We start from the raw sequence: 21,560 nt of genomic DNA on the forward strand, positions 1-21,560 counted from the left end.
ATCGATAATGTTGGTAATTTTGCTTGTTTCTGTACCAAGCTGCAAGATTGTTGTGAAGTAGACTGTATTGAAGTTAATTGCGGTGAGTCATTTGGTGTGAGATAAGGAGCGAGTGTCACTAAATTCTCTTCTTCTGCTTCAAGAATGCCTTCAATGACGTGTTGTAGTTCACCCTCTTGGTCAACTGTATCTTCAGTTATTGTTGATTCAGCTGTCTTTTGGCTTTCGTGTTTGGCAAAGCAATTGTACTTCTCCGATTTGGTAAATAGGCAACTGAGCATTTTTCACATTCAATTAATCCATGGGTTAAAGTTTGGTGAACTATAAGTTTGTGATGTTGGGTAAAGATGTATTTGCAATCAAAAAAACGACATTCAAATGTCATTCCACCGGTTGTCGAGATTTTGTTAAAGGTTGGTAAAGATGTTACTAACTTCTGTTCAGAGGTCGATTTCCTTGCAACTCGCTCAGAACGGTATGGTTTGGCTCCATGATTTTTAATTTTATGTGATACAATAGAATTCATTTTGATTAAACTTCCTTTTAACTGGAAACTTAAAATAAACTGAAGATGTTTTTTCGCTAGTTCTGTTTTTGCTCCCACATCTTTTTGTTTATGTAGTGCTAATTGCGTAATTCAATTTTTGCGCAACATTAATTTATGTTGAAGTATACATTAATAATAAATATTAATGTATAGTTAAGTATTGCCATCTATGTAATTACACATCATCATCTTATCAGTGTATCAAGCTATCAGTTTATCACGTCTATGTGAAACACGCTCTTTGTGGTTTATATTAAAGTCTTTTTTCCAAGTCTGTTTGGCTATTGAAGCTTTAGATTGAACAAACGTCTCAATTTTCGTCGTGTTTAATACAATATTTTTGTGATTTAATTATAAGTTATTTAATTTATTATTTATTGTTTCTCTTTCATAATGACATTGCCTAAATTAACTGAAGGTGCCTTTGAAAAAATTCTTTCGGGCTGTGAAATGGACTCACCGATTGTTCAACTATTAGCTCAAAAAAATGCTTCTGCTACTAGTGTCAATCGTCTCCAGGTTTTGCTGTCCGATGGAAACGTCAGTTACCAATTTTGCCTAATGGTTGGACCCCTAGTTTTACGAGTTGAAACTGCTGAATTTGGCAAATTTTCAGTTATCCGTTTGCTTAAATATTATTGTAAGCAAACTAATCACGATAAACGTGTTATTATTATAACTGAGGCTGAAGTTGTGACTCCTGGAGCTGTTGTTGGCCTTAAGCTTGGTAATCCAAGCATTGTGACTGATTTCTCTAAGGAATTAGATTCTAATGCACAAACTTTGGATCATCAATTCTGTGGCAAATCAAGTGGTGCAATTAAATTTGCCTCTCAGTTTAATGATGTCCCAGTCTTTAAAGAAGAACAAATCTGTCCAGTTTCTCAAATTACGCCATATGTGAAAAATTGGGTACTGCGCGGGCGAGTTACCTCTAAAAGTACTGTTAAGAGCTGGAATAATGTTAAAGGTTCTGGTAAATTGTTTACATTTAATTTAGCTGATCATTCCGGTGAAATAAAAATAACCGCATTTCGTGGTGAATGTGATAAATATTTCGATGTGGTAATTTTAGGAAAAGTTCATATTCTTTTTAATGCGGTTGTAAAAGAGGCAAATAAGAAATGGTCCGATATTGAACATGCCTACGAATTGGTGTTGAATTCAACCAGCATAGTGAAACTAGATGCAGTTAACGAGAACAGATGCCCCCAAGTTAATTATGATTTTGTTAAAATTGGTCAACTAGAATCTGTTCCATCTAATTCTTGTGTGGATGTTGTTGGTGTTTGTAGAGATCCTGGTGTATTAACGACATTAACTTCAAAAAATTCAGGCAAAGACAACTTCGTCCAATCGAAACTTTTTTCTCGCATTATGGCGATGGTTGGAAGGCTAAAAATCAAAGTGTGCTAATCAAGCGAGTCAAAAATAAGTTATAAACCATATTTCTGCCGACTCATGGAAAATGTTGTCTCAAAAGTGGCCTATTCTGTTTTTAATGGTACAATGTCATTGATCAAAAACACGAATGTTTGAAAAATAAACTCTTCTAAAAATGTTAAATTTTGTCTACATGTTTACTTAATTACATTCCCTCAAATTGACGTCCAATCTTTTTTCCGAACAGATTAGAGACAAGCGTTAGCTATATAAATATGAAAAATAAGGCACACCAAACCATTAGTACGCATCATGTCAAAGCTGAAGCAAAGTGAAGTTTTTAAAGTTTGTGCCAATATTTTTTCTAAGTTTGAAGATCCTTCAAATCGAAGGCAAATTGTGTAGAAATTTGTGATTGCTGGTGTACTAACTACCACCGCATATCACACATATGCAAAATTGATATTAGGACATAATCAAAGAAAGCCAGGAACTGGCTTAGCGCGGTACAAATTAAATCCAGCCAACGAACAAAAAATTGCATCGTAGACTTCAAATAAAGTTTTTTATGGATACCGTGCTGTTGGACGGGTTATTGGTGTATCCCATATAACTGCAAAAGTTTATATGGATAAATTGAAGGTTAACGTTCGCAAAAGAAAAAATGCACCAAAAGTTTCAGTTTGAACTATCAGGGCATTTCAGCTAATTTTCCTGTTGTTAAACGGTTATTACTCTGCACTGGAGTGACTTTTAGGCTAGATATTTCGTTTAATGGAAATTTCAGCGATACTCAATTATCATATTTCAAGGCCAAGGCATTCAAGGTCATTGCGTTATTCGACCTCTAACTGATATTTGGAGGTCATTTTCTGAGAGTGCAAAAATTTTCAATCAATTGAAATCAATAAGCCAATTGATCTGTGAAGCCTCAGATGATCATTACAGAATAATGGTCAAGATTCAACAAGTAAGAGGAATGAGTGGATTTTTGAAGCAACTGATTGATACAGTATCAATTGATTATTCAAATTCATTGCGATTCTTTCTTACCAATGCAGTTTATAGTAAAATTTCATGACAAAATCTGTAACGATTCATCATTATTGTAAAATTTCTCACCCAAACTTCATACACATATCCGACTTTGGTAGACTTTTAAAGTCAAATTTTATGCCTCATACTGTTCAACACATTTTTCATTCAACTTTTGATTGACTCAATTGTAATGGTATTTAGCATGGTGCTTTTGATTTCTCCATGTTCAATTTCTGTTTGATCAAATTTCACTGATATCGAAATGTAAACTATTCCAAATGATCGAATGCAAAGCAAATAAAAAGTTTGTTTGTTTAAAATTTTCTCAATCACAATAAAGTCTCAAAAGTCAATTTTTTATGGATCTTTTCGTCCACTCTCCAAAATCTTGGAGTTTCCTTTTCACATTTTAATATCGATCTGTATCATGAACATAATGTGTCTCATGTACACGAAAATTTCAAAAAAACTCGTTTTCATCAATTATAGTTCACTAAAACCATTTCTGTCTATTTATTCAATGTTATTCCATGTTATTTCAACCATTTGGTTTTTTTATTCATTAATATGTTAATAACTTCTAAACATAATAAAATGGAATAAAATGCAGAAAACTACTTTGGATAAATTACAAAGTGACTTGTCTTAAAAATAATACAAAATAAACCATCTAAGTGTGTATCTAATCGTGAAGCTTAATGAAGAGAAAATATAATTAAAATGTTTTTTTGTAACACATTTGATTCTCACACAGGCCTTTAAAAACATTGTATCATTAGATTTCAATAGCTTTCAGAATAATTGCAATTTTCTATTTCTTATTGTATCTTTTGAACATCAAAACATTAAGATTTCAATATTTACTGAAAGATACCTACGAATGTCTTAATAGTTTTTGTTGTGATAATGCATTTGTGTTTCTATTTGATTTGCATTTTATGAATATTAAAGTTTCAATAAATCAATAGGAATATTTATTTTTTCATTCTATCAGAACTCACGTTTCAAATATTGAAAAACATTTGTTCGAAAGAAATGAATCTTTTTTGTCTCCCGATCTGAACTTTACACTAATGGAATGACATTTTCTTATCATATTAAATTTCTGCAAATATGTTGAACATTTCATCCAGATCAAAAGGATCATCATTTAAAATAGTTACAAAGATTTGATGAGATGAAACTTATTCAACGTACACCATATAAATTATGTGAACTTGAGCTTATTGAATGATCATAGACTTATGTTATGAATATGGATTTTCAATTCAAAATTGGCTTTGTTGAGCGAGGTCCAACTGCAATTTTTGATCCTATTAGGAATAAATTTACTGGTCCAATTGGTCATTACTTAAATGCACAAATAGGACGCTACAGCTCCATTAATTACACTCTTACTGTCTTCAATGAAACTTTTGGAGGTTGTGATTCCGTTAATTGTACTGGCCTTATTGGACACATTCAACGAGGTGATGTTGATTTTGGTGAGAGATTATATTCATTCACATCTATTCCTGATTCAATTATTGGACTTAAACCAGGACCAGCATCAGCTGATGTCGCTTGTAGCATTGTTTCATTTTTACCCGAAGTCGGAACAATGCGTGAAGATGTTTTCAAATCCCTATCGATATTCACCTTAGACGCAACTATATTCTTAGCTTTCCTTTTTCTGTTTCTTTTTTCAATCCCTTTCCTTCTGTGGTACTTCAATCGGAAATCTTTCAACATTAAAACCAACTCTCCACCAATCATCTGGCCTTTGATTTGTGCAATTTTAAACCAAGGATCAAATCTCAAAACTCTTTTCAGCCGTCAATCTTTGTCATTCATTTGGATGTCAATCACATTAACAATATTTTTCATGACAGCACTTTATTCTAGTTCCTTCACTACAGATCTTACATCTAAAGCACCCATGAAAATGATTGATTCACTTGAAGATGTTGCAGATTCTGATAGAATCCCGATGTTTATGGAAGAGCCATTATGCAGAGTCGTGGCAAATAGCAGTTCTCCTCGAGCTCAGCGAGAGATTGCAAGACGAGGACTGTACAAAACAACAGGAAAACTATTGCAGGCATTTTATGATGGAGCGAAATTAGAAAACTATGTTTTTATTGTTGATTTTCATGAACGTAATATGGCTCGTCTAGGCTATTGTGTATACAATCCAGGTTTACCTATGCTACAATGGCATCAAGCAACTAGTTCTTTCCCCGTCGATCTACTTTTTACTGTATTGCATTCGCAGCTATCTCCTCATGCCACCAAAATAATCGACCTATTGCATCAAAAACAATTTGAAAGTCATATCCTGTTTCATTTAGTAGATAAATGGAAAGCATATGTTGAAAAGGTAATAGATCCTGAGCGAAAGTTTGGCTGTTTACACAGAACCTCCATCAGTCCCACTCCTGCTTTGAATCGTTTTAATCAACTACACATTCAAAATTACAAGCTATCCTTTAAATACTTCTTATGCATGATTTCAACTTGTATACTCAGCTTGCTTGGTGAATATTTGTATGCCGAGATAAACTCGCTAATGTCAAAATAAATTTATAAACACGACATTAGTTTGAAAGTAGATTTTATCATTTCAATAAAGATTAAAATACTAGAAATCAATCTACTTTTTTTCAATAGATTCAGCCTACCAATCTATGAATACCAGAATCGTTCAGGGTCCTTTGAAAAATCATGTAGACTATATGAATTGTTGAAACATTTACTTACGGGTTCCTTGATGAAGTATAACTCTTTGATTTTGAATATATCATATTGACATCAACGGGCCTATTGCTTTTCTAATCACAGAGACCTGCCAGTAAAGATTAAATTTTTCAATGGTCCCATTTGAAAAAGGGTAAAATTTTGTTTAGATTTCACCAAATTTCGAGGCGATTTTTTAGCTATTAATTAACTTGATTCAATTTTCTTTCGTAAAATATCAATCCGAAAACTCGCGCAACATTTTAAGATTAAATTTACCCGATTAAGAAAAATTGAAAATCATGAATTATGCTGCTCGACAAAAGCTGTAAATAAGCTATTTCAAGTGAGCCTAAATTAGCGGTAGGTCTCTGTATTAATAAACTAGCTGCTGAGAACTCAATCCGTTGGTTACAAAGATTGAAGTCGTAGCTCACAATGTCAGATTGAGGTGTTTAAGCATTAAACATGAGATTTCGGGGATTTTTCAAGATTTTTATGAAATTGTTGTATTTCTGAGTTAGTTTATTTTGTTTTTTTCAGATAAAATGATAAAATAGCTCCCCATAGATATTTCACCTTTGAATCATGAAGATTCAATCCCCTCTTTACTATGTTTATTTTAAACACAACAATTTTTCCAAGCTGACGCGCACTCTGTTAACCACAAGAAGCACTTGTTAATCATATCATAAGAGTCTCATAAATACATGCGAATACGGTAATCACTTTAGATACTATCTAATAGATAGTAACTTACTTGGTTGTAATATCTATTAGTATCTGTTCATAATACCAGCTATTTTTAAGTCGATGTGATATTATTATACCTGTTGAAGTAGTCAATTGAGATGGCATTACCAATTACAGCTCTCGAATATAATGAGAGCGGTAAAAAATATGAATTTGATGTGACAAAATTTTCCGAGATAGCTTCATCAGATGAAATTAAGGATTTACCAATTGCTGTTATTTCCATTATCGGAGAATCTCGTAAAGGAAAATCATTTTTACTCAACTATTTTCTTCGCTACTTACAACGATACGATCAAGAAGACTGGCTTGGTGATCCAAATGAACCATTACAAGGTAAGGTTGCCTGTGATAAAAAAATGAACAAATTGACGAATTTCTGTCAAATTAACATGAAATAATGTTCATTCTCAATCAGGATTTTTGTGGACACAAGGTGCTGAAAGTTGCACCACTGGGATCGTTTTATGGCCAGAACCGTTAATTGTTACCCGAAAAGATGGGACAAAAATTGCCGTTATTTTAATGGATACTCAAGGGTTGTTTGTTGATGCAACAGAACAAGAAGATTGTAATTACATTTTTGCAATCTCATCCTTTCTCTCGTCTATTCAAGTTTACAACCAACAGGAAAATATTCTGACCAATGACGTAACCCTATTATCACGGCTTGCTGAATATTCAAAAGAGAAGCTGAAAATTACTGGTTACAAAGGGATACAGAAGCTTCTGTTACTTATTAGAGACTGGTCTGCAAATTGTGTTTATCCATTTGGAGCTGATGGAGGAAAACAATTTTTAGATTCCAAGAGGAATAATCAATCACAATTTCATAAAGACTGGCAAACTATACATGATTGCTATTCACAAGTTGACTGTTTTCTTATGCCACACCCTGGATTACAAGCCACTAGAAGAGGATTTGAGGGTGAAATATCCAAACTCGATGCTCATTTTACCAACGTTTTACGTGAACTCGTTGAGAATTTGTTGTCACCAGAAAATATTGTTATCAAAACAAATAATGGAAAAGAGATGAAAATGTGGGAATTCGTCGCTTTTTTCAAAAATATTTCTGAAAATCTTCAAAGTTAGTTTCCTTGTATCATGTGATTGAATATTGCAATACCAAAATTAACTAAACTTCGTCTTTACCTTTTCAGAAGATGGATTTATTCTTTATGACGAGTTTTTGGATATTGATTTTGAAAATCAAGCAAGAAATGCTTCAATGATGGCCATGGCTGAATTCCTGAAAAAATATACCGAATTAAATCCACGTAAAGACGCTCAAAGGGTGAATTACAGTATTTTGGTTGCTCGAGCTTCAGCTACACTCTTTTACTACGAGAAGACCAAGGATATCGATTCAGAGATTGCAGTAAACTATTTGGAAGATTTTAACGATTCTTTGGATGACTATTTAGAAAAATTCTTTAACCGTTATGCTGCAGGATCGACTGAAGAATCCAGTGAAAGTTCATCGCAAAATTCATGGTATCAGAGAATGTATTCCGGCTTTTCAACAGTTGCATCATTTTTGTTTTCTCATTCTGGTACAACGGGCTTTGTTCTTGATGTATGTTTAGAAATTTTTGAAAATTATTTTCATGCGAAAACAAGTGCTAGAAAAAATCAACGAAGGAATCGACAAAGAAATCAACGTCGAAGATGATCTTTTACAATTGATCGAAATATAATTTACAATCAGAATCTTCAGGCCATAACCAGAACTACCTGTTCATCATATCTCAGATAAAGTAATATTTTGAATAATTCATAATTTCGCCGTTTGAAATTTTGAGCCATTTTATTGTACAAACTGATTCCAGGAATTAATTGTGTTCTAAACTTGTAATGGAAATGAATCTTGACTTATTTTTTTCTATAATAAGTGACCAATGAATTCATGGGTATATGAAAAATAATTTTTCTCGACCTTAAGTGTCATCCTGAGTTGGAAATTAAAGTTTGGAACTGATTTTTGTTTCTATGGAAATTTGCATCTAATCTTTGGTTGATCTCGATTAAAGCTACAGAAGTGATTGGAATTGTTACTCCCGTTATTTTTTTAGCTGAAAATTCCATCATTACTGTAATCGCTTTTTCAAAATGCACTTTGCTCAATGATTTAATATAAACAGTTTTGATAATTATTAAGAAAAATCTTTATTTTAAACAATGTCAAGCTTAGTGAAGTTTCCAGAACCCATTCGAATAGTTGGATACAATCCAGATCTCAAAAAGTATCAATTTGATGCAAAAGCATTTGCCAAAATAGCAACATCAGATGAAATCAAGGATTTACCAATTGCTGTCGTTTCAATCATCGGAGATAATCGTAAAGGAAAATCATTTTTACTCAACTATTTTCTTCGCTACTTGCAACGATATGGTCAAGAAGACTGGCTTGGTGATCCAAATGAACCATTACAAGGTAAATTCATGTGTGATGAATAATTTCAACATAAGTTCTTCATGCAGTATCTATTCTTCAACAGGATTCCCATGGAAACAAGGAACAGAAAAGGTTACAGTTGGAATGGTTTTATGGCCTGAACCTCTAGTTATAACAAAAAAAGATGGCACGAAAATTGCAGTGCTTTTAATGGATACTCAAGGATTATTTGATCATCAATCGAAAGATGAAAACTATATGGACATTTTTGTAATCTCATCTTTGCTCTCGTCTGTTCAAGTATACAACAAGAGTAACAACATCCAGAGTAACGATATAATTCAGCTGTCTCAGCTTATTAAATACTTGAAAGAGAAGCAAAAAAATGTTTTGGATTTCGAACTAGCAGTTTTGTTAGAAAAACCTGAAAAACTTTGGTTTCTTGTTCGAGATTGGGCTTTTGAATGTGACCATTCTTTTGGCGCTGTTGGAGGAAGGCAGTTTTTAAATTTCAAGAAGAGTAACCAGTCCGATAAGTTCAAACAAGCTTGGGATACCATTGATGAATGTTACTCAGAAGTTGACTGTTTTTTAATGCCTCATCCCGGACTTGATGCAATCAATAATCCAGATTTCCAAGGTGAAAGATGTAATCTTGAGCCTGATTTTGTCGACTCTTTGCGGGAACTTGTTTTAAATTTATTGTCGCCAGAAAATATTGCAATCAAAAAAACAGAAGATAAACCGATGAAATTTTTGGAATTTATGAAACTCGTAGAAATTTTTGGAACCACTTTCTCTGGTAAGTTCAGACTTATCTTAAATAATTATCAGTTTTATTAATAATATTTTCATTTTTCTTCTCAAAGGAAATAATTACATCTATGACGATGAATCTCAATTGGCCTTTGAATACATAGCGCGAACAATAGAAGCAACTAGAACTGCAAATGAAATGTTCATCTCGAAAATGGTTGAAAATAGTTTGCACAACAATGTCGAACAGTTTAAATCACAACTCGAATCTGCTCGTTGGGAATCTATATCATTTTACCTCAAAGAAACACAATCGATTGACTCGGAAATCATGTTAGATTCTCTAAGAGAACTTGAAAAATCACTAAAATCTCATGCTATATCGTTTGAGAGAATCAATTCTGAAGTACGACCTCAACCATCCAGCAGACCGACATTGGCAGTTCAAAGATTTAATTATAAAAATTTGATACTATTGGGTGCTAGATTTTTATCTCCAAGTTTCTTGTTTAAATTAATCCGTGCTCATTTTACAAGAAATAGACGATGAAATTATGATAAAATACAGAAAACTACTCTGGATTAAATTGGAAAGCGAATAATTTTAATGTAATTGACACAAAAATAAACAATCTGTGCGTGTATCCAATCGTGTGGTTAATAAAGGGCAAACACGTTATGTTAAACAAACACATAATTGCGATGACGGTTTCAACTCTCATATTGGTTTCAACTCCAATATTAGTTGCCAGACTCTGTTTTTATTTCGCCATTTGAACATCAAAATATTACCATTTCAACATTTCTCATAAAATATATTCCAGCCTTGTTAATAGTTTTTGCTATGATGATGCATTTGTATTATATCTTTATTTGATTTACATTTTATGAATATTAAATTTTAATGAGATAAATCGATACAATTATTTATTTATTGCATAATAATTTAAGTTTCAAATATTGAAAAACAGTTATTCACAAGGAAATGTATCTTTTTTGTCTCCAGACTTGAACTTTACACAAGGGCAACAAAATATTATGGTCACATTAATTTATGCAAATATTTTGCGCATTTCTTTCAGATCATAAGAAACTTCGTTATGAAATAACATCTAATAGTTACTAGACAAAATTGATTTTCATCGTGTCAAATTTAGCTCAATGAATCAACATAGTCTCATGACGATATAAGTATGAATTTTCAATTCAGAATTGGTTTTCTCGATAGATTTCCCCGCACAATTTATGATCCTGTCAGAAATGCATTCACTGGTCTATTTGTTCGCTACTAACCTATGGGCAGAAAGTTTGAGACAAATGTTTAAACGCTCGTATCTTTTTCAAAAATCTTTTTAACTTTTCAGTTCAAACGATCAAAGAATAAGCAACTCTTGCTGTTTAATTTGATATATAATGTTCTACTATACATAGAACCATTTGCTTTAAATTTTACGTTTTTGGCACCCTTCTGCGGTGATTGAAGTTGAATTTTTGCAATTAATTTTGATTCTTTAGATTAAATTATTGGCGTAATAGGCATAATACCAGAATGAAAATACAAGATTTCGATAGGCCAAAGAGTGTTTTTTAATGTTAGCAAGTTAAAAAAGTTTTAAATGTTATATAACCTGTAAATAAATGGATCTTAAAATTAGTTGATTTTTTCAAATATTTTTTTTCAATAATGAGAGCAAAAAATCATTCAATTGTCGCAAGAGTTAATTATTGATTTGAAATGATCAGAATGTTCGATGATCTTGAATTTCTCACTGTAGATAAACTGAACCTCCTTCTCAGTCTCCTAAAAGTTTCGGCGCTCTAGCTAATCGGATTATCAAGAAAAAAGATTTACACATGATTTGTATATTTGTCTCAAACTTTCTGCCCATAGGTTATAATAAACAACTAGAACTCTACAGTTCCATTAATTACACTATTGTTTTGGTTAACCAAACTGATTTTGGAGATTGTGATTCCGTCAATTGTACTGGCCTTATTGGACACATTCAACGAGGTGAAATTGATTTAAGTGAAAGGTTCTATTCATTCAAAACAATTCCCAATTCAATTGCTGGACTTAAACCAGGACCAGTGATTGGTGATGTTTCTTGTAACATTGTTTCATTTTTACCCGAAGTTGCAACAATGCGTGAAGACGTCTTCAAATCACTATCAATGTTCACTTCAGACGCAATTATATTCTTAGCTTTCCTTTTTCTGTTTCTTTTTTCAACCCGTTTTCCTTCTGTGGTACTGCGAATCAAAATTTTTCAACATTAAATCCAACACTTCAACTAGTATCTGGTCTTTGATTCATGCAATTTTAAGTCAAAGATTGCGCATTGAAACTCTTTTCAACCGTCAATCTTTGTCATTCATTTGGATTGCAATCACATTGACACTGTTTTTCCTAACAGCACTTTATTCTAGTTCCTTCACTACAGATCTTACATCTAAAGCACCCATGAAAACGATTGATTCACTTGAAGATGTTGCGGATTCCGATAGGATTCCGTTGTGGATGGAAGAACCGTCATGCAGAACCATAGTGAATAGCAGTTCTCCTCGAGCTCAGCAAGAGATTGCAAGACGAGGACAGTATAAAAGATTGGGGCATCTCGTCGACGAAATTACTGAAACGAAAGGAATAGGAAAATATGTTTTTATACTCAATGTTGGCGAGATTTATAATGTTCAACTGAGCTGTTGTCTGTATAACTCAGAATCGTTGCCACAATGGTATCAATCAACTGGTTCTCTTCCCGTTCAACTGTTATTTTCTGCATTGAACTCGAAGCTACCTCCTTATGCCACCAAAATAATCAATCTATTGCACGAGAAACGATTCGAAAGTGGCGTCGTGTTTCATATCCAAAGTATATGGAAATCGTATCTCGACAAGAAACTTGATCCTGAGCAAAAATTTGGCTGTTTACATAAAACCTCCATCAGTCCCACTCCTGCTTTGTATCGTTTTAATCAACTAGACATTCAAAATTACAAGCTATTTTTCAAGTACTTCTTATGCGTGATTCCAATTTGCATTCTCAGCTTGATTTGTGAATATTTGTATGCCGAGATAAACTCATTAAAGTCAAAATAAAATAAACAGTTAAATTTTTGTGCTAGTGACTTACTTTGTGCACTTATCAATATTGAACATTGAACAAATTATACATTCAAATCTAGTCTACATTTAATACAAGATATCAAAGGTTTCTCATAAATGGCATTGTTTTTGAACTTTATTTCAAGATTTCCAGGGAATGATTGGTAAACAATGAATTATGAGAAATGAGCGATAAATTCAAATGATGCGATTAATTTTACATACAAATTCGTTGCTATCTTTTAGTTTCTTTTTCTAACTATTCTGCGTTGTTCAATAAGTTCTGATGCTTTATGATTCGATCAATGAGACTAGCAATTAAAACTTATTAATTTCTTCGAGTTCCAATTGGTTTTTATAATTTTTTGATTTGATTTTAAATGTTTGTGTCTCTATTGTTGGCTTGCATGAGATAAAAAAAGATCAAATCAACCCAATGAACCAGATTGATAGTTATATTCACACCAAGGTGTGTGTCTACTTGTGTCTGATTTACTAATTGTCATTCCTATCAATTGGATTTGATTTCAATAATAAGATATGTATTGGGAAAATCCATTTCAATTATGAGTTGTGATGATTCGATTGCATTTATCAAGATTTTGAGTAGAAACCCAAATTGCTACTTTATCACATTAATTCGCATAGAAGTTAATAAGTTATGATTTCTTGGTTAATCAGTTGATTGCATATTTTTTACTATTAACATTGAATAAATAGACAGAAATGATTTTAGTAAACTAGATAAAAACGAGTTCGTTTGAACTTTTCATTTACATTGGACATGGTATGTTTATGATACAGATCGATATTAAAATGTGAAAAGCAAACTCGAAGATTTTGGAGAGTGAACGAAAAGATCCATAAAAAATTGACTTTTGAGACTTTATTGTGATTGAGAAAATTTTAAACAAACAAACTTTTTATTTGCTTTGCATTCGATCATTTGGAATAGTTTACATTTCGATATCAGCGAAATTTGATCAAACAGAAATTGAACATGGAGAAATCAAAAGCACAATGCTAAATACCATTAAAATCGAGTCAATCAAAATTTAAGTGAAAAATTTGTTGAACATTATGAGGCATAAAATTTGACTTAAAAAGTCTACCAAAGTCGAATAATATGTGTATGAAGTTTGGGTGAGAAATTTTACAATAATGATGAATCGTTATAGATTTTGTCATGAAATTTTATTATTAACTGCATTAGTAAGGAAAAATCGCAATGAATTTGAATAATCAATTGATACTGTATCAATCAGTTGTTTCAGAAATCCACTCATTCCTCTTACTTGTTGAATCTTGACCATTATTCTGTAATGATCATCTGAGGCTTCACAGGTCGATTGGCTTATTGATTTCAAGTAACGTTCAAGTAAATAGATGTAAACATACTGTTCGTGTCTGTAGGAGAAAGTAAATTGTTGAATTAAAAAGTGAATGGCAGTTCAATAAGTTAAGTAACAAACCAACCTGATGGGTTCGAAGTGTTTCAGTCCTCGTAGTTCTGCATTGAAAATGACGATTAAATTGATGAGAGCCAAAGCCTTTTGATCATTTCTCCATTTATCAGGAAAAGATTCAATAATATGAACAAAATCGTTGTGTAATGATTGACTAAACAGGAAAACATCGCGTCTATCAAATGCGAAGTTGGTCTCTGAGCTCTAGAGTAGAGAGAAGAGCATTAATAAAAACAGTTTAATCATTTAAATTTAATGCTTACTTGCCATCCATCGGTTAATCGATTATAACCAACAATACCTCTGATTAAATTCATTTCATAAAATCCATTGATGAGTAAACTAATTTTATCACAGTTTACCAGTTTTCTGTAGCCTTTGATTTTGTTGCATGTTGAAACAAGCTGAGCTGGAGTTGGATTAGCAATCTTGTCGATCAACGATGAACCCAATTTAAAGCCTTTTGTCACCTTGAAAGCTTCAGTTGCCTCATTGAGAACCAAAGCTTCAAACTGGTCCAGAGAATGTTGAGTGGACAAATATTCAGTTCGTAAGCTTAACGGTGTAAATTGGACAGACATTAATTTCTGGGCAACAGATCGATTCCATGGTTCAAGAGTTTCCGAATTGTTTGTATTCAATCTAATCATCAACTTGTAGCCTCGTCTCAATAGGTACATGAAACTTGCCTTGCGATGTGCATACTCTTCGGTCACTTCACGTTGATATGTTTGATGGTCACTGTTGTAATAAGAAAGAGCTGGTAAACTAAGAAAGTTGTCATTGTTGGAATTGAAAGTTGGAGTTGAATTTGTTTGCTGTTCGTTTGATTCGAAAAGATTTTGACCCGTTCCTTCAGCGTAAAATCCATTGGACATTGAATTGAGTAAAGTAGAGCAACCATCGTCAGACATGCACGATTGTTTAGGTGAACTTGAAGAGTCATCCTCGTTAATCAGGTAACTTTTGATGGTATCTTCACTGGGTGAGAGAGCTTGGAAAACATTCAATGTTTTAATGTGATCACTTGATGTGATTGAAGATTGATGGCCTTGAGTTGACTCGCTAAACTCAAAGTTTGCTCCAAAGATAGTTGGTGTTGAACATTGTTGGTTGTAACCAAGAAGATCACTTAAATCCATGATTCACAATTTTAATGTAACGTTTTGAACATTTACAGTTTCATGTTAACCAAAAAAGCTGTTTGCCAAAAAATATGAACACAAATGCATAAATGTATAAAGTAAAATCAATTGTTTTACCAACTTTACTCGTTAACTTGATCAGATTGTATTGTCAATGACAAAAATCAATTGCACATGTTTCATGATTAGCTGTTGTTTCCAATACTATCATTTCAGATGACACAATTACTATTCAAAAGCTATTACAAGACATTAATCCATTCATTTTTGATAAAAAGCTCAACTTTACCATTCAATGAGGTTCAATAATCGGCTTTGTCATGCTAGTTTCATTGCTAAATCGCTTTCATCCTTGCACATCTACTCCTTCAGTCATATATGATGGATTGAGCTTTAACCAGAAAAGTTATTAACTTATAACATTCAATAAAATACTTTTAATTCACTTCTCTGTTCTCTTCATTTTCGTCAGTTCAACTTTTGAGTTGACAGTTTTTAGACATCAGCATATTCTATCATGAAATGTACCCAAATTTCCTGTGTGTTGCTTGATGCTTCTCTTATTTTGAAAAGTTATTGGACTTGCTTTAGCAAACGTTTTACAAATGTATGTTTCGTGTATTCCAGTTTAAACAACTTTACATCTCATTAAATGAACTGAATATAACTATTTTGTTGTGCTTTGCAAAGAGTGCTTAGTTGATTTGATTGATTCCTACTGCATTAAAATAATCCCTTCTACAGTTTTTCATTGAGTCGTTAAAATATTAAAGAACTGGTGAATTTGAATTGAATTAAGGGAATCAAACGACTTTTGGTCAGCCAACTTTGCATCAAAACGGTATTCCTGCTGGTCATTGACAACCAACGTCAACGATGTACGCCAAATGCAGTAATATCAGTAAATCTGAAAGTCTATCGCTAAGTATATTCCATATAAAGTAGCATCCATTGTTGAGTACAACTATTCACCAGAAAATATTGACTTTAAACAATTGCTTTCGAGTTGCCTTCAATGCCTATTAATAGTTAATTTAATCACAACCAGAATCACTTGACTTTTTCCGATAAAAAACATAGTGGGATAGAGGAGTTTGAAGTACAAGGAATAAAATATAATTCAAAGTGTCTTCTTGTAGAGTGCATTTTTTATTTTCAATTGTCTTACCTTCACCTAAAAGATGCTTATAACGATATGAATAAGAGTAACATTTTATCTTGAACAATATTGTGCCTCTCAACGGTCAACTTTGTCAAGTTTATGCTCTTTATGCAATTTTGTAGCTCTCATTTTGTAAAACTGTATTAAAATGACGATTAAATAAAGTAAAGCATCAAAATCAAGATCATTTTGTAAGGAATTGAGTAAAGCTTCTTTAATATTTTATTGTAACATTGTTTTTATTAGAAGAAAATTAAAAGTTTCTGTTTCACACACATTGTGATCAAAGTGCGTGTTTGTGCAGAAGAGAGCTGAAAATTTGGTAATTTTGTGGCGGTAATGGAGTTAGTTAAATCCAGTTTGCGATGAGATTCATCATTTGGTATATCACAGTCAACGACAACCATGAACATGTATCGGCTTCCAACTGGGCTTTAAAGGCAATCTCAAGTTAAAACTAACTTTAGTTTCACTCTGAAATAGAAGATTTAAGAGCAAAAGTTTAAGCATTTTCAAGCCAAGAAATATAGCCATATGATAGATCTCATAATCGTGTACAATTGAATATACCCACCAGCATGAACCAAAATTGATTAGATTCGATATTCGATTCTGTAAGAGTGTATTGAAATTCTTGTCAAGTGCTGAAAGTAATTCCATTACGCATTTCCTGCATTTTCGAGTCTCTTCAATTTTAACCATTAACCTGTAAAGATGGTCTGCAGCATCACAGTCCGATGTACAAACTGTCCTCAAATAACGTTTAAGCAAATAAATGTAACTGTATTGTTGATACCTGTGAGAATGAATATCGCAATTAGAATCAGAATAAACTTACAATTGTTAACAGTAAACAATACAAACCTGACTGAGCTGGCAAATTTCAACTCTCGCAAGTCTGGATTAAAAATGGTGATTAAATAAGTGAGAATAATTACGGTTAGATCTTGCCTCCAGCGATCTGGCAAGGTTTCAATGATGTGGCTCATTGCTTGGTGCAAAGCTCGATGCAAGTAAAAAATGTCCAGTCTTTGATAATACATTCCCGATTCTTCACACTAGAAAGATTGCAATTGATTAAAGACAATTAGCGAATACTTTTAAAACTTTAAAACTTATGCTCAAATCCTTTACCAAAAAGCCAAGAACCTTTAATCCCTCGAACCCATTGAACTGTTTAATAAATATCGTAGTGCGAATAAGTTCATTACAATAACTCACAATTAAAACTGGATTCTGCTACAATGCTCAACTTTTACACTTTTATACAATATACTTTATAGATTTATTTGCCTTTTCGTCTCTTAAAATGTAATACAACCTTTTTTAATAACTTCAGTACCAATAAAGTTTCTTCAATGGATTTATTTTGTATTCTGTTTGTATAAGCTTCTCAAAACTTTGCGAAATGATTTGGTAGAGACAAATCTATGGAATCATCTGCATTTTTCATTGCAAATTCAATTCTTTTCGGTGACAATACTGGCTGGTTATATTAAGATGCGCTGTGGGTCTTCGAATCTAACTCATATTCGAATAGATTTACTAGCAGTTCTCTAGTTTGCAGTTCGTTTTGCTAGCAGTTGAGCGCTCAAGAACTGCTCTAATGCTTACTGTCATTCCAATTTCTTTCAACTTTAATGGTCTTCTCATTTGTGCTTCTGCTAATTGTCAATGAGAATTGCTAATTGATTGGCAGTTGCATGTGTTAGATGTGAGCAGTAAGTTGTCTCAACAAAAGAAACCATAGCATACGTCTTTTGAACTACGTAACTACTTACAACTGTTGGACTCACAACTGTTGTCAGAATGTTTCAGTTGGTTAAACGGAAAGTTCCTTAAAATCCAAGAATGAAAATGATGACACTTACCTTCCAACCGTCAACAGTATGAATGTAATTAAATACACCTTTAATTAAAAGAAGGTCAAAATATGCATTTGAAAGAAGAGTAATCTTGTCAATATTTTGCAGTTTACGAAAACTTTTGAGTTGAAGGCAATTTAAAGCAAGTAAATTTGGAAACGGAGTCAAACGGCCTCTCTCTGGAAGAAATGTCATCATTTTTAGTTTTCGTTTCCCTTGAAAAGCTGCTAAACCTTCAGATAAAGAAAGAGATTCAAATTGATCGAGTGCAATTTGGTTTGATAAATATTCCGTCTTTAAGTTTAACGATGAATAGAGGATAGAGAGCAGTTTCTTGGACACATTTGTATTCCAAGGCTCGTCAGTTTCACTGTTGTTTGTGTTCAATTGTAAAAATGGTTTATACCCAAGGCTGTCAAGGAAGACGATTCTTTGATTGACTTGATAATTTCTGCGTTGAGATAGTTGATACGCTTGCGAATATTGTGCATTCATGAAGGCGAAATTAGGCGATGAATGTGATATCGAGTAGCTGGACGATGTTGCAGGTGGATAAAAACTGTTAACACCAGGCAAGGTATGACTTGTTTCCCTGGAATCCAGGTTAGATGAGAGAAGATTGGTTTGCAGAGAAAATTGAGAGAAGCTGTCGTTAGACCATAATGGTTGATTGTTGTAATTTGACTGGGTTAGATGGTACTGATCCATTGAGGGGTTCGATGGATTCGACAAGTTATTGCAAGTTGACTGGTCATTCCCAAGATAACCTAAGATAGTTTCTTCACTCGGGTAAAGCGTTTTAAATACATTAAACATTGTTTTTTGAGTAGAGTTGGTTGTTGTTCGTTCTTGCAAGTCATTTAAATTGCTTTCCAGCGGAAAACTTGATACTGGCTGGTTGAGAGTTTGGTTAAGAGCCAGAAATTCACTGTAATCCATTCCAAATTAGGTTAAAGGAAAATTAAAGTACGAATTGATGTACAAGTAATTTGATGTGGACTAAACTTGTGAATGATATGTTATTACTCTTGCTTGGGAACTCAAACTCTGCACCTGTGATTATGACGATTGCAATGGGAAATGTTTAGTTTCTTTTCTGTCGATTTGAACAGCCAAATATTGTATCCAATCAAGAGTATTAATAATCAAATCTTCTTTAATAAAGCGCATTTAAAACTGTCAAAGCTCAATGGATTAATTTTGTCCGATCAATAGAACGGATCAAAAGTTGAGAAAAAATTGATACATGCTCTTACAACTTACAATTGAATAAGTTTTAATCGGATTTTTGAATGCATGGCACATGTAGCAATCGTGATGCATATTTTATAGAGATCGACGATGATTCAAAACGTTTCTTGAAATTGGCCAAAGTATTAAGTAATAAGTTAAGAAATGTAATAGAAATAAGTTCTTATGTAATAATAACAATTATTCCAATTGAAGTACTTACTTAGTTAGATCTTGAATGCTACAAGAGCATTTCAAGATCAAGTGCGATCATTCTGTAATGTTATTAATGCAATTTGCTATTGACGAAACGAGTTCAGACGATTTTTAAATTGCATTTCAAGGAATAAAATGTGCGAAATTGCTAACAGTGTAAAATTAGAAATTTAGATTGGAGTAAAACTTCCAAATGCAATTCCTGGTGAAATCCATTCACCAAGAAGTTTGTTTGATAAAGATTCAAACTCGCATAATCTTTATTTTTGAAGCTGAATATGGATATTTCTGGAAGGAAAATTGCATCGTTCCATCATTACATTGATTGCTCATTGTTTTCTCATTGTTTTCTCATTGTTACCAACATTTATCCGTTCAACTCATTGAATACAAGCGTCATCATTTGTCAAGATAACGTTTCCTTGGATTCATTATTGTTTCAATCATTGTTCAATGTCTCACTAGCTTCATAAACGTCGACTAACTTTAATTCCTCACTTAATCTTCAAAAAGTGTTTCAAAAATGTCTCTTAAACATTTAATTATTGTTTCCTTGTGTCTTCTAACTATTGCTATCAATGCAAGGGCTGCACCTGGCGATCCGAATGAAGTGGAACCGAAAGAAGATGGAGCAACAAAACCACCAACGACACCAGAACCAGAAACAAAACCAGAACCAGAACCAGAACCAGAAAAGGTCCAGTTGATAAAAACAAGTGATTCCTCTGTTATAATTAGGCTGTTAATTGACCCTAAAAGTGGGGAAAAGAAATTTAAAAAATTTTCTTTGGTTTATGCGCTTGAAAGGCCAAACGAAAAAGGTGACAAAGAATGGCGTTATTCAGATAAAGATGCAACAGTTAATGTTGGTAAGTATTGGTAATAAATTTAATATAATTCCCATTAGGTTCTAATAGATTAATGATCTCCTCTTTGCCACAGCGAAAATCAAGAATAAAGTTATTAAACGTGGAGTAGTTGGCAAAGTTTTCCAGTATGACATTGAAGTTACCAACATTCAACCTGATACCAAGATCAAAATATTGTTTGATCTCTTTTATGACGAAGAAAAGGTCCGCACGAAAGAAATCGAAACCAGAACCAAAGCTAAATCTCCAGTGATTAAAACTACAGCACAATTATTGACCTTGCAATTTGAGAATCCTAATGCAGTCAAATATTTCGCCAAAGTCAACAAGGTAAAACAACTTTGATTGTTTGATTCCATCAGCTTTTACAAATATTGATTCATTGCTTTGTCTAAGCTCGATAAGATACAATCTTGAACAAGAGTTTCCTCTTGAATGATCTTAATTGAAACTATTAACTCATTGTGATTGTTTGTTATCAACACGGCAAAGAAGATCAAAACAAATGATTTCGATTTCTAATTGCAATTTCTTCTTCTGTACAGATGAAAGATGACAAAGAAACAGATTGTGTTCTTGAGTTGACAATGTCACCATGTTTTGGAAACAGTATTGGATTACCTGGGTTAATATCTGGTGAAAAATATTCAATCAAAGTTTGGTATATTCAAGCTGATAACTCTGAATCAGAAGTCACAACTCAAGTGATTACCGGCTTACAAGGTGTATAAGCTTATCCAAATATAAACATTTCAACTTTTGGTTACAAGAATGAACTTTTCTTTTACTTCTAAATCGACCAAGATTTCCAATAAAATATCAAATTAAAATTCAATTCAATTTTTAATAAGCTTTGATTCTTATTATTTACAAAACGCAATAAATGAGACACTCGTGATGCAGGAAAC

General features: G+C 32.8%; 6 protein-coding genes across 6 annotated transcripts; 4 read left to right on the forward strand and 2 right to left on the reverse strand.

Annotated features, from left to right (window-relative positions):
• The first annotated feature begins 940 nt into the window (after positions 1–940).
• LOC149094725 (replication protein A 70 kDa DNA-binding subunit-like) lies at positions 941–1,963 on the forward strand. The gene has a single exon (XM_089270475.1). The coding sequence runs from the start codon at positions 941–943 to the stop codon at positions 1,961–1,963; it is 1,023 nt and encodes a 340-aa protein (XP_089126601.1).
• Positions 1,964–6,505: 4,542 nt separating this feature from the next.
• Positions 6,506–8,435, forward strand: LOC107359265 (atlastin-2). Its single transcript, XM_089266738.1, has 3 exons — positions 6,506–6,772; positions 6,855–7,526; positions 7,600–8,435. Exons 1-3 carry the CDS (start codon positions 6,535–6,537, stop codon positions 8,109–8,111), a joined length of 1,422 nt encoding a protein of 473 aa, XP_089122864.1. The 5' UTR covers positions 6,506–6,534; the 3' UTR covers positions 8,112–8,435.
• A 173-nt stretch (positions 8,436–8,608) lies between these two features.
• Positions 8,609–10,504, forward strand: LOC107371930 (atlastin-2-like). Its single transcript, XM_015940076.3, has 3 exons — positions 8,609–8,873; positions 8,938–9,636; positions 9,704–10,504. The coding sequence occupies exons 1-3, from the start codon at positions 8,618–8,620 to the stop codon at positions 10,138–10,140; spliced, it is 1,392 nt and encodes a 463-aa protein (XP_015795562.2). The 5' UTR covers positions 8,609–8,617; the 3' UTR covers positions 10,141–10,504.
• A 3,066-nt stretch (positions 10,505–13,570) lies between these two features.
• LOC107371984 (uncharacterized) lies at positions 13,571–15,683 on the reverse strand. Its single transcript, XM_015940133.3, has 3 exons — positions 14,429–15,683; positions 14,176–14,369; positions 13,571–14,106 (listed from the first exon to the last, which is right to left on the reverse strand). Exons 1-3 carry the CDS (start codon positions 15,305–15,307, stop codon positions 13,884–13,886), a joined length of 1,296 nt encoding a protein of 431 aa, XP_015795619.2. The 5' UTR covers positions 15,308–15,683; the 3' UTR covers positions 13,571–13,883.
• Positions 15,684–16,655: 972 nt separating this feature from the next.
• On the reverse strand, positions 16,656–19,417 carry LOC107372035 (uncharacterized). The gene is made up of 4 exons (XM_015940177.3): positions 18,344–19,417; positions 17,337–17,530; positions 17,047–17,268; positions 16,656–16,946 (listed from the first exon to the last, which is right to left on the reverse strand). Coding segments are annotated over exons 1-4 (1,350 nt in total). The 5' UTR covers positions 19,277–19,417; the 3' UTR covers positions 16,656–16,945.
• An 844-nt stretch (positions 19,418–20,261) lies between these two features.
• On the forward strand, positions 20,262–21,492 carry LOC107371979 (uncharacterized). Its single transcript, XM_015940128.3, has 3 exons — positions 20,262–20,652; positions 20,726–20,982; positions 21,198–21,492. Exons 1-3 carry the CDS (start codon positions 20,307–20,309, stop codon positions 21,381–21,383), a joined length of 789 nt encoding a protein of 262 aa, XP_015795614.1. The 5' UTR covers positions 20,262–20,306; the 3' UTR covers positions 21,384–21,492.
• Positions 21,493–21,560: the final 68 nt, after the last annotated feature.

Source organism: Tetranychus urticae, chromosome 1 (assembly GCF_039701765.1).
Source record: "Tetranychus urticae isolate SD_2017Ah chromosome 1, NJAU_TeUrti_SD_1.0, whole genome shotgun sequence".
Taxonomy (NCBI): domain Eukaryota; kingdom Metazoa; phylum Arthropoda; class Arachnida; order Trombidiformes; family Tetranychidae; genus Tetranychus; species Tetranychus urticae.

What these genes read in the sequence shown, in the direction of transcription:
- LOC149094725 (XM_089270475.1), top strand. Translation starts at nt 941, where the DNA reads ATGACATTGCCTAAATTAACTGAAGGTGCCTTTGAAAAAATTCTTTCG.
- LOC107359265 (XM_089266738.1), top strand. Translation starts at nt 6,535, where the DNA reads ATGGCATTACCAATTACAGCTCTCGAATATAATGAGAGCGGTAAAAAA. An exon ending in TCCAAATGAACCATTACAAG is followed by an intron (nt 6,773 to 6,854) that starts GTAAGGTTGCCT and finishes ATTCTCAATCAG; the next exon opens with GATTTTTGTGGACACAAGGT. An exon ending in TATTTCTGAAAATCTTCAAA is followed by an intron (nt 7,527 to 7,599) that starts GTTAGTTTCCTT and finishes TTACCTTTTCAG; the next exon opens with AAGATGGATTTATTCTTTAT.
- LOC107371930 (XM_015940076.3), top strand. Translation starts at nt 8,618, where the DNA reads ATGTCAAGCTTAGTGAAGTTTCCAGAACCCATTCGAATAGTTGGATAC. An exon ending in TCCAAATGAACCATTACAAG is followed by an intron (nt 8,874 to 8,937) that starts GTAAATTCATGT and finishes ATTCTTCAACAG; the next exon opens with GATTCCCATGGAAACAAGGA. An exon ending in TTTTGGAACCACTTTCTCTG is followed by an intron (nt 9,637 to 9,703) that starts GTAAGTTCAGAC and finishes TTCTTCTCAAAG; the next exon opens with GAAATAATTACATCTATGAC.
- LOC107371984 (XM_015940133.3), bottom strand. Translation starts at nt 15,307, where the DNA reads ATGGATTTAAGTGATCTTCTTGGTTACAACCAACAATGTTCAACACCA. An exon ending in GATTAACCGATGGATGGCAA is followed by an intron (nt 14,370 to 14,428) that starts GTAAGCATTAAA and finishes TCTCTACTCTAG; the next exon opens with AGCTCAGAGACCAACTTCGC. An exon ending in AAACACTTCGAACCCATCAG is followed by an intron (nt 14,107 to 14,175) that starts GTTGGTTTGTTA and finishes TTTCTCCTACAG; the next exon opens with ACACGAACAGTATGTTTACA.
- LOC107372035 (XM_015940177.3), bottom strand. Translation starts at nt 19,276, where the DNA reads ATGGATTACAGTGAATTTCTGGCTCTTAACCAAACTCTCAACCAGCCA. An exon ending in ATACTGTTGACGGTTGGAAG is followed by an intron (nt 17,531 to 18,343) that starts GTAAGTGTCATC and finishes CAATCTTTCTAG; the next exon opens with TGTGAAGAATCGGGAATGTA. An exon ending in AAATTTGCCAGCTCAGTCAG is followed by an intron (nt 17,269 to 17,336) that starts GTTTGTATTGTT and finishes TCATTCTCACAG; the next exon opens with GTATCAACAATACAGTTACA.
- LOC107371979 (XM_015940128.3), top strand. Translation starts at nt 20,307, where the DNA reads ATGTCTCTTAAACATTTAATTATTGTTTCCTTGTGTCTTCTAACTATT. An exon ending in AGATGCAACAGTTAATGTTG is followed by an intron (nt 20,653 to 20,725) that starts GTAAGTATTGGT and finishes TCTTTGCCACAG; the next exon opens with CGAAAATCAAGAATAAAGTT. An exon ending in ATTTCGCCAAAGTCAACAAG is followed by an intron (nt 20,983 to 21,197) that starts GTAAAACAACTT and finishes TCTTCTGTACAG; the next exon opens with ATGAAAGATGACAAAGAAAC.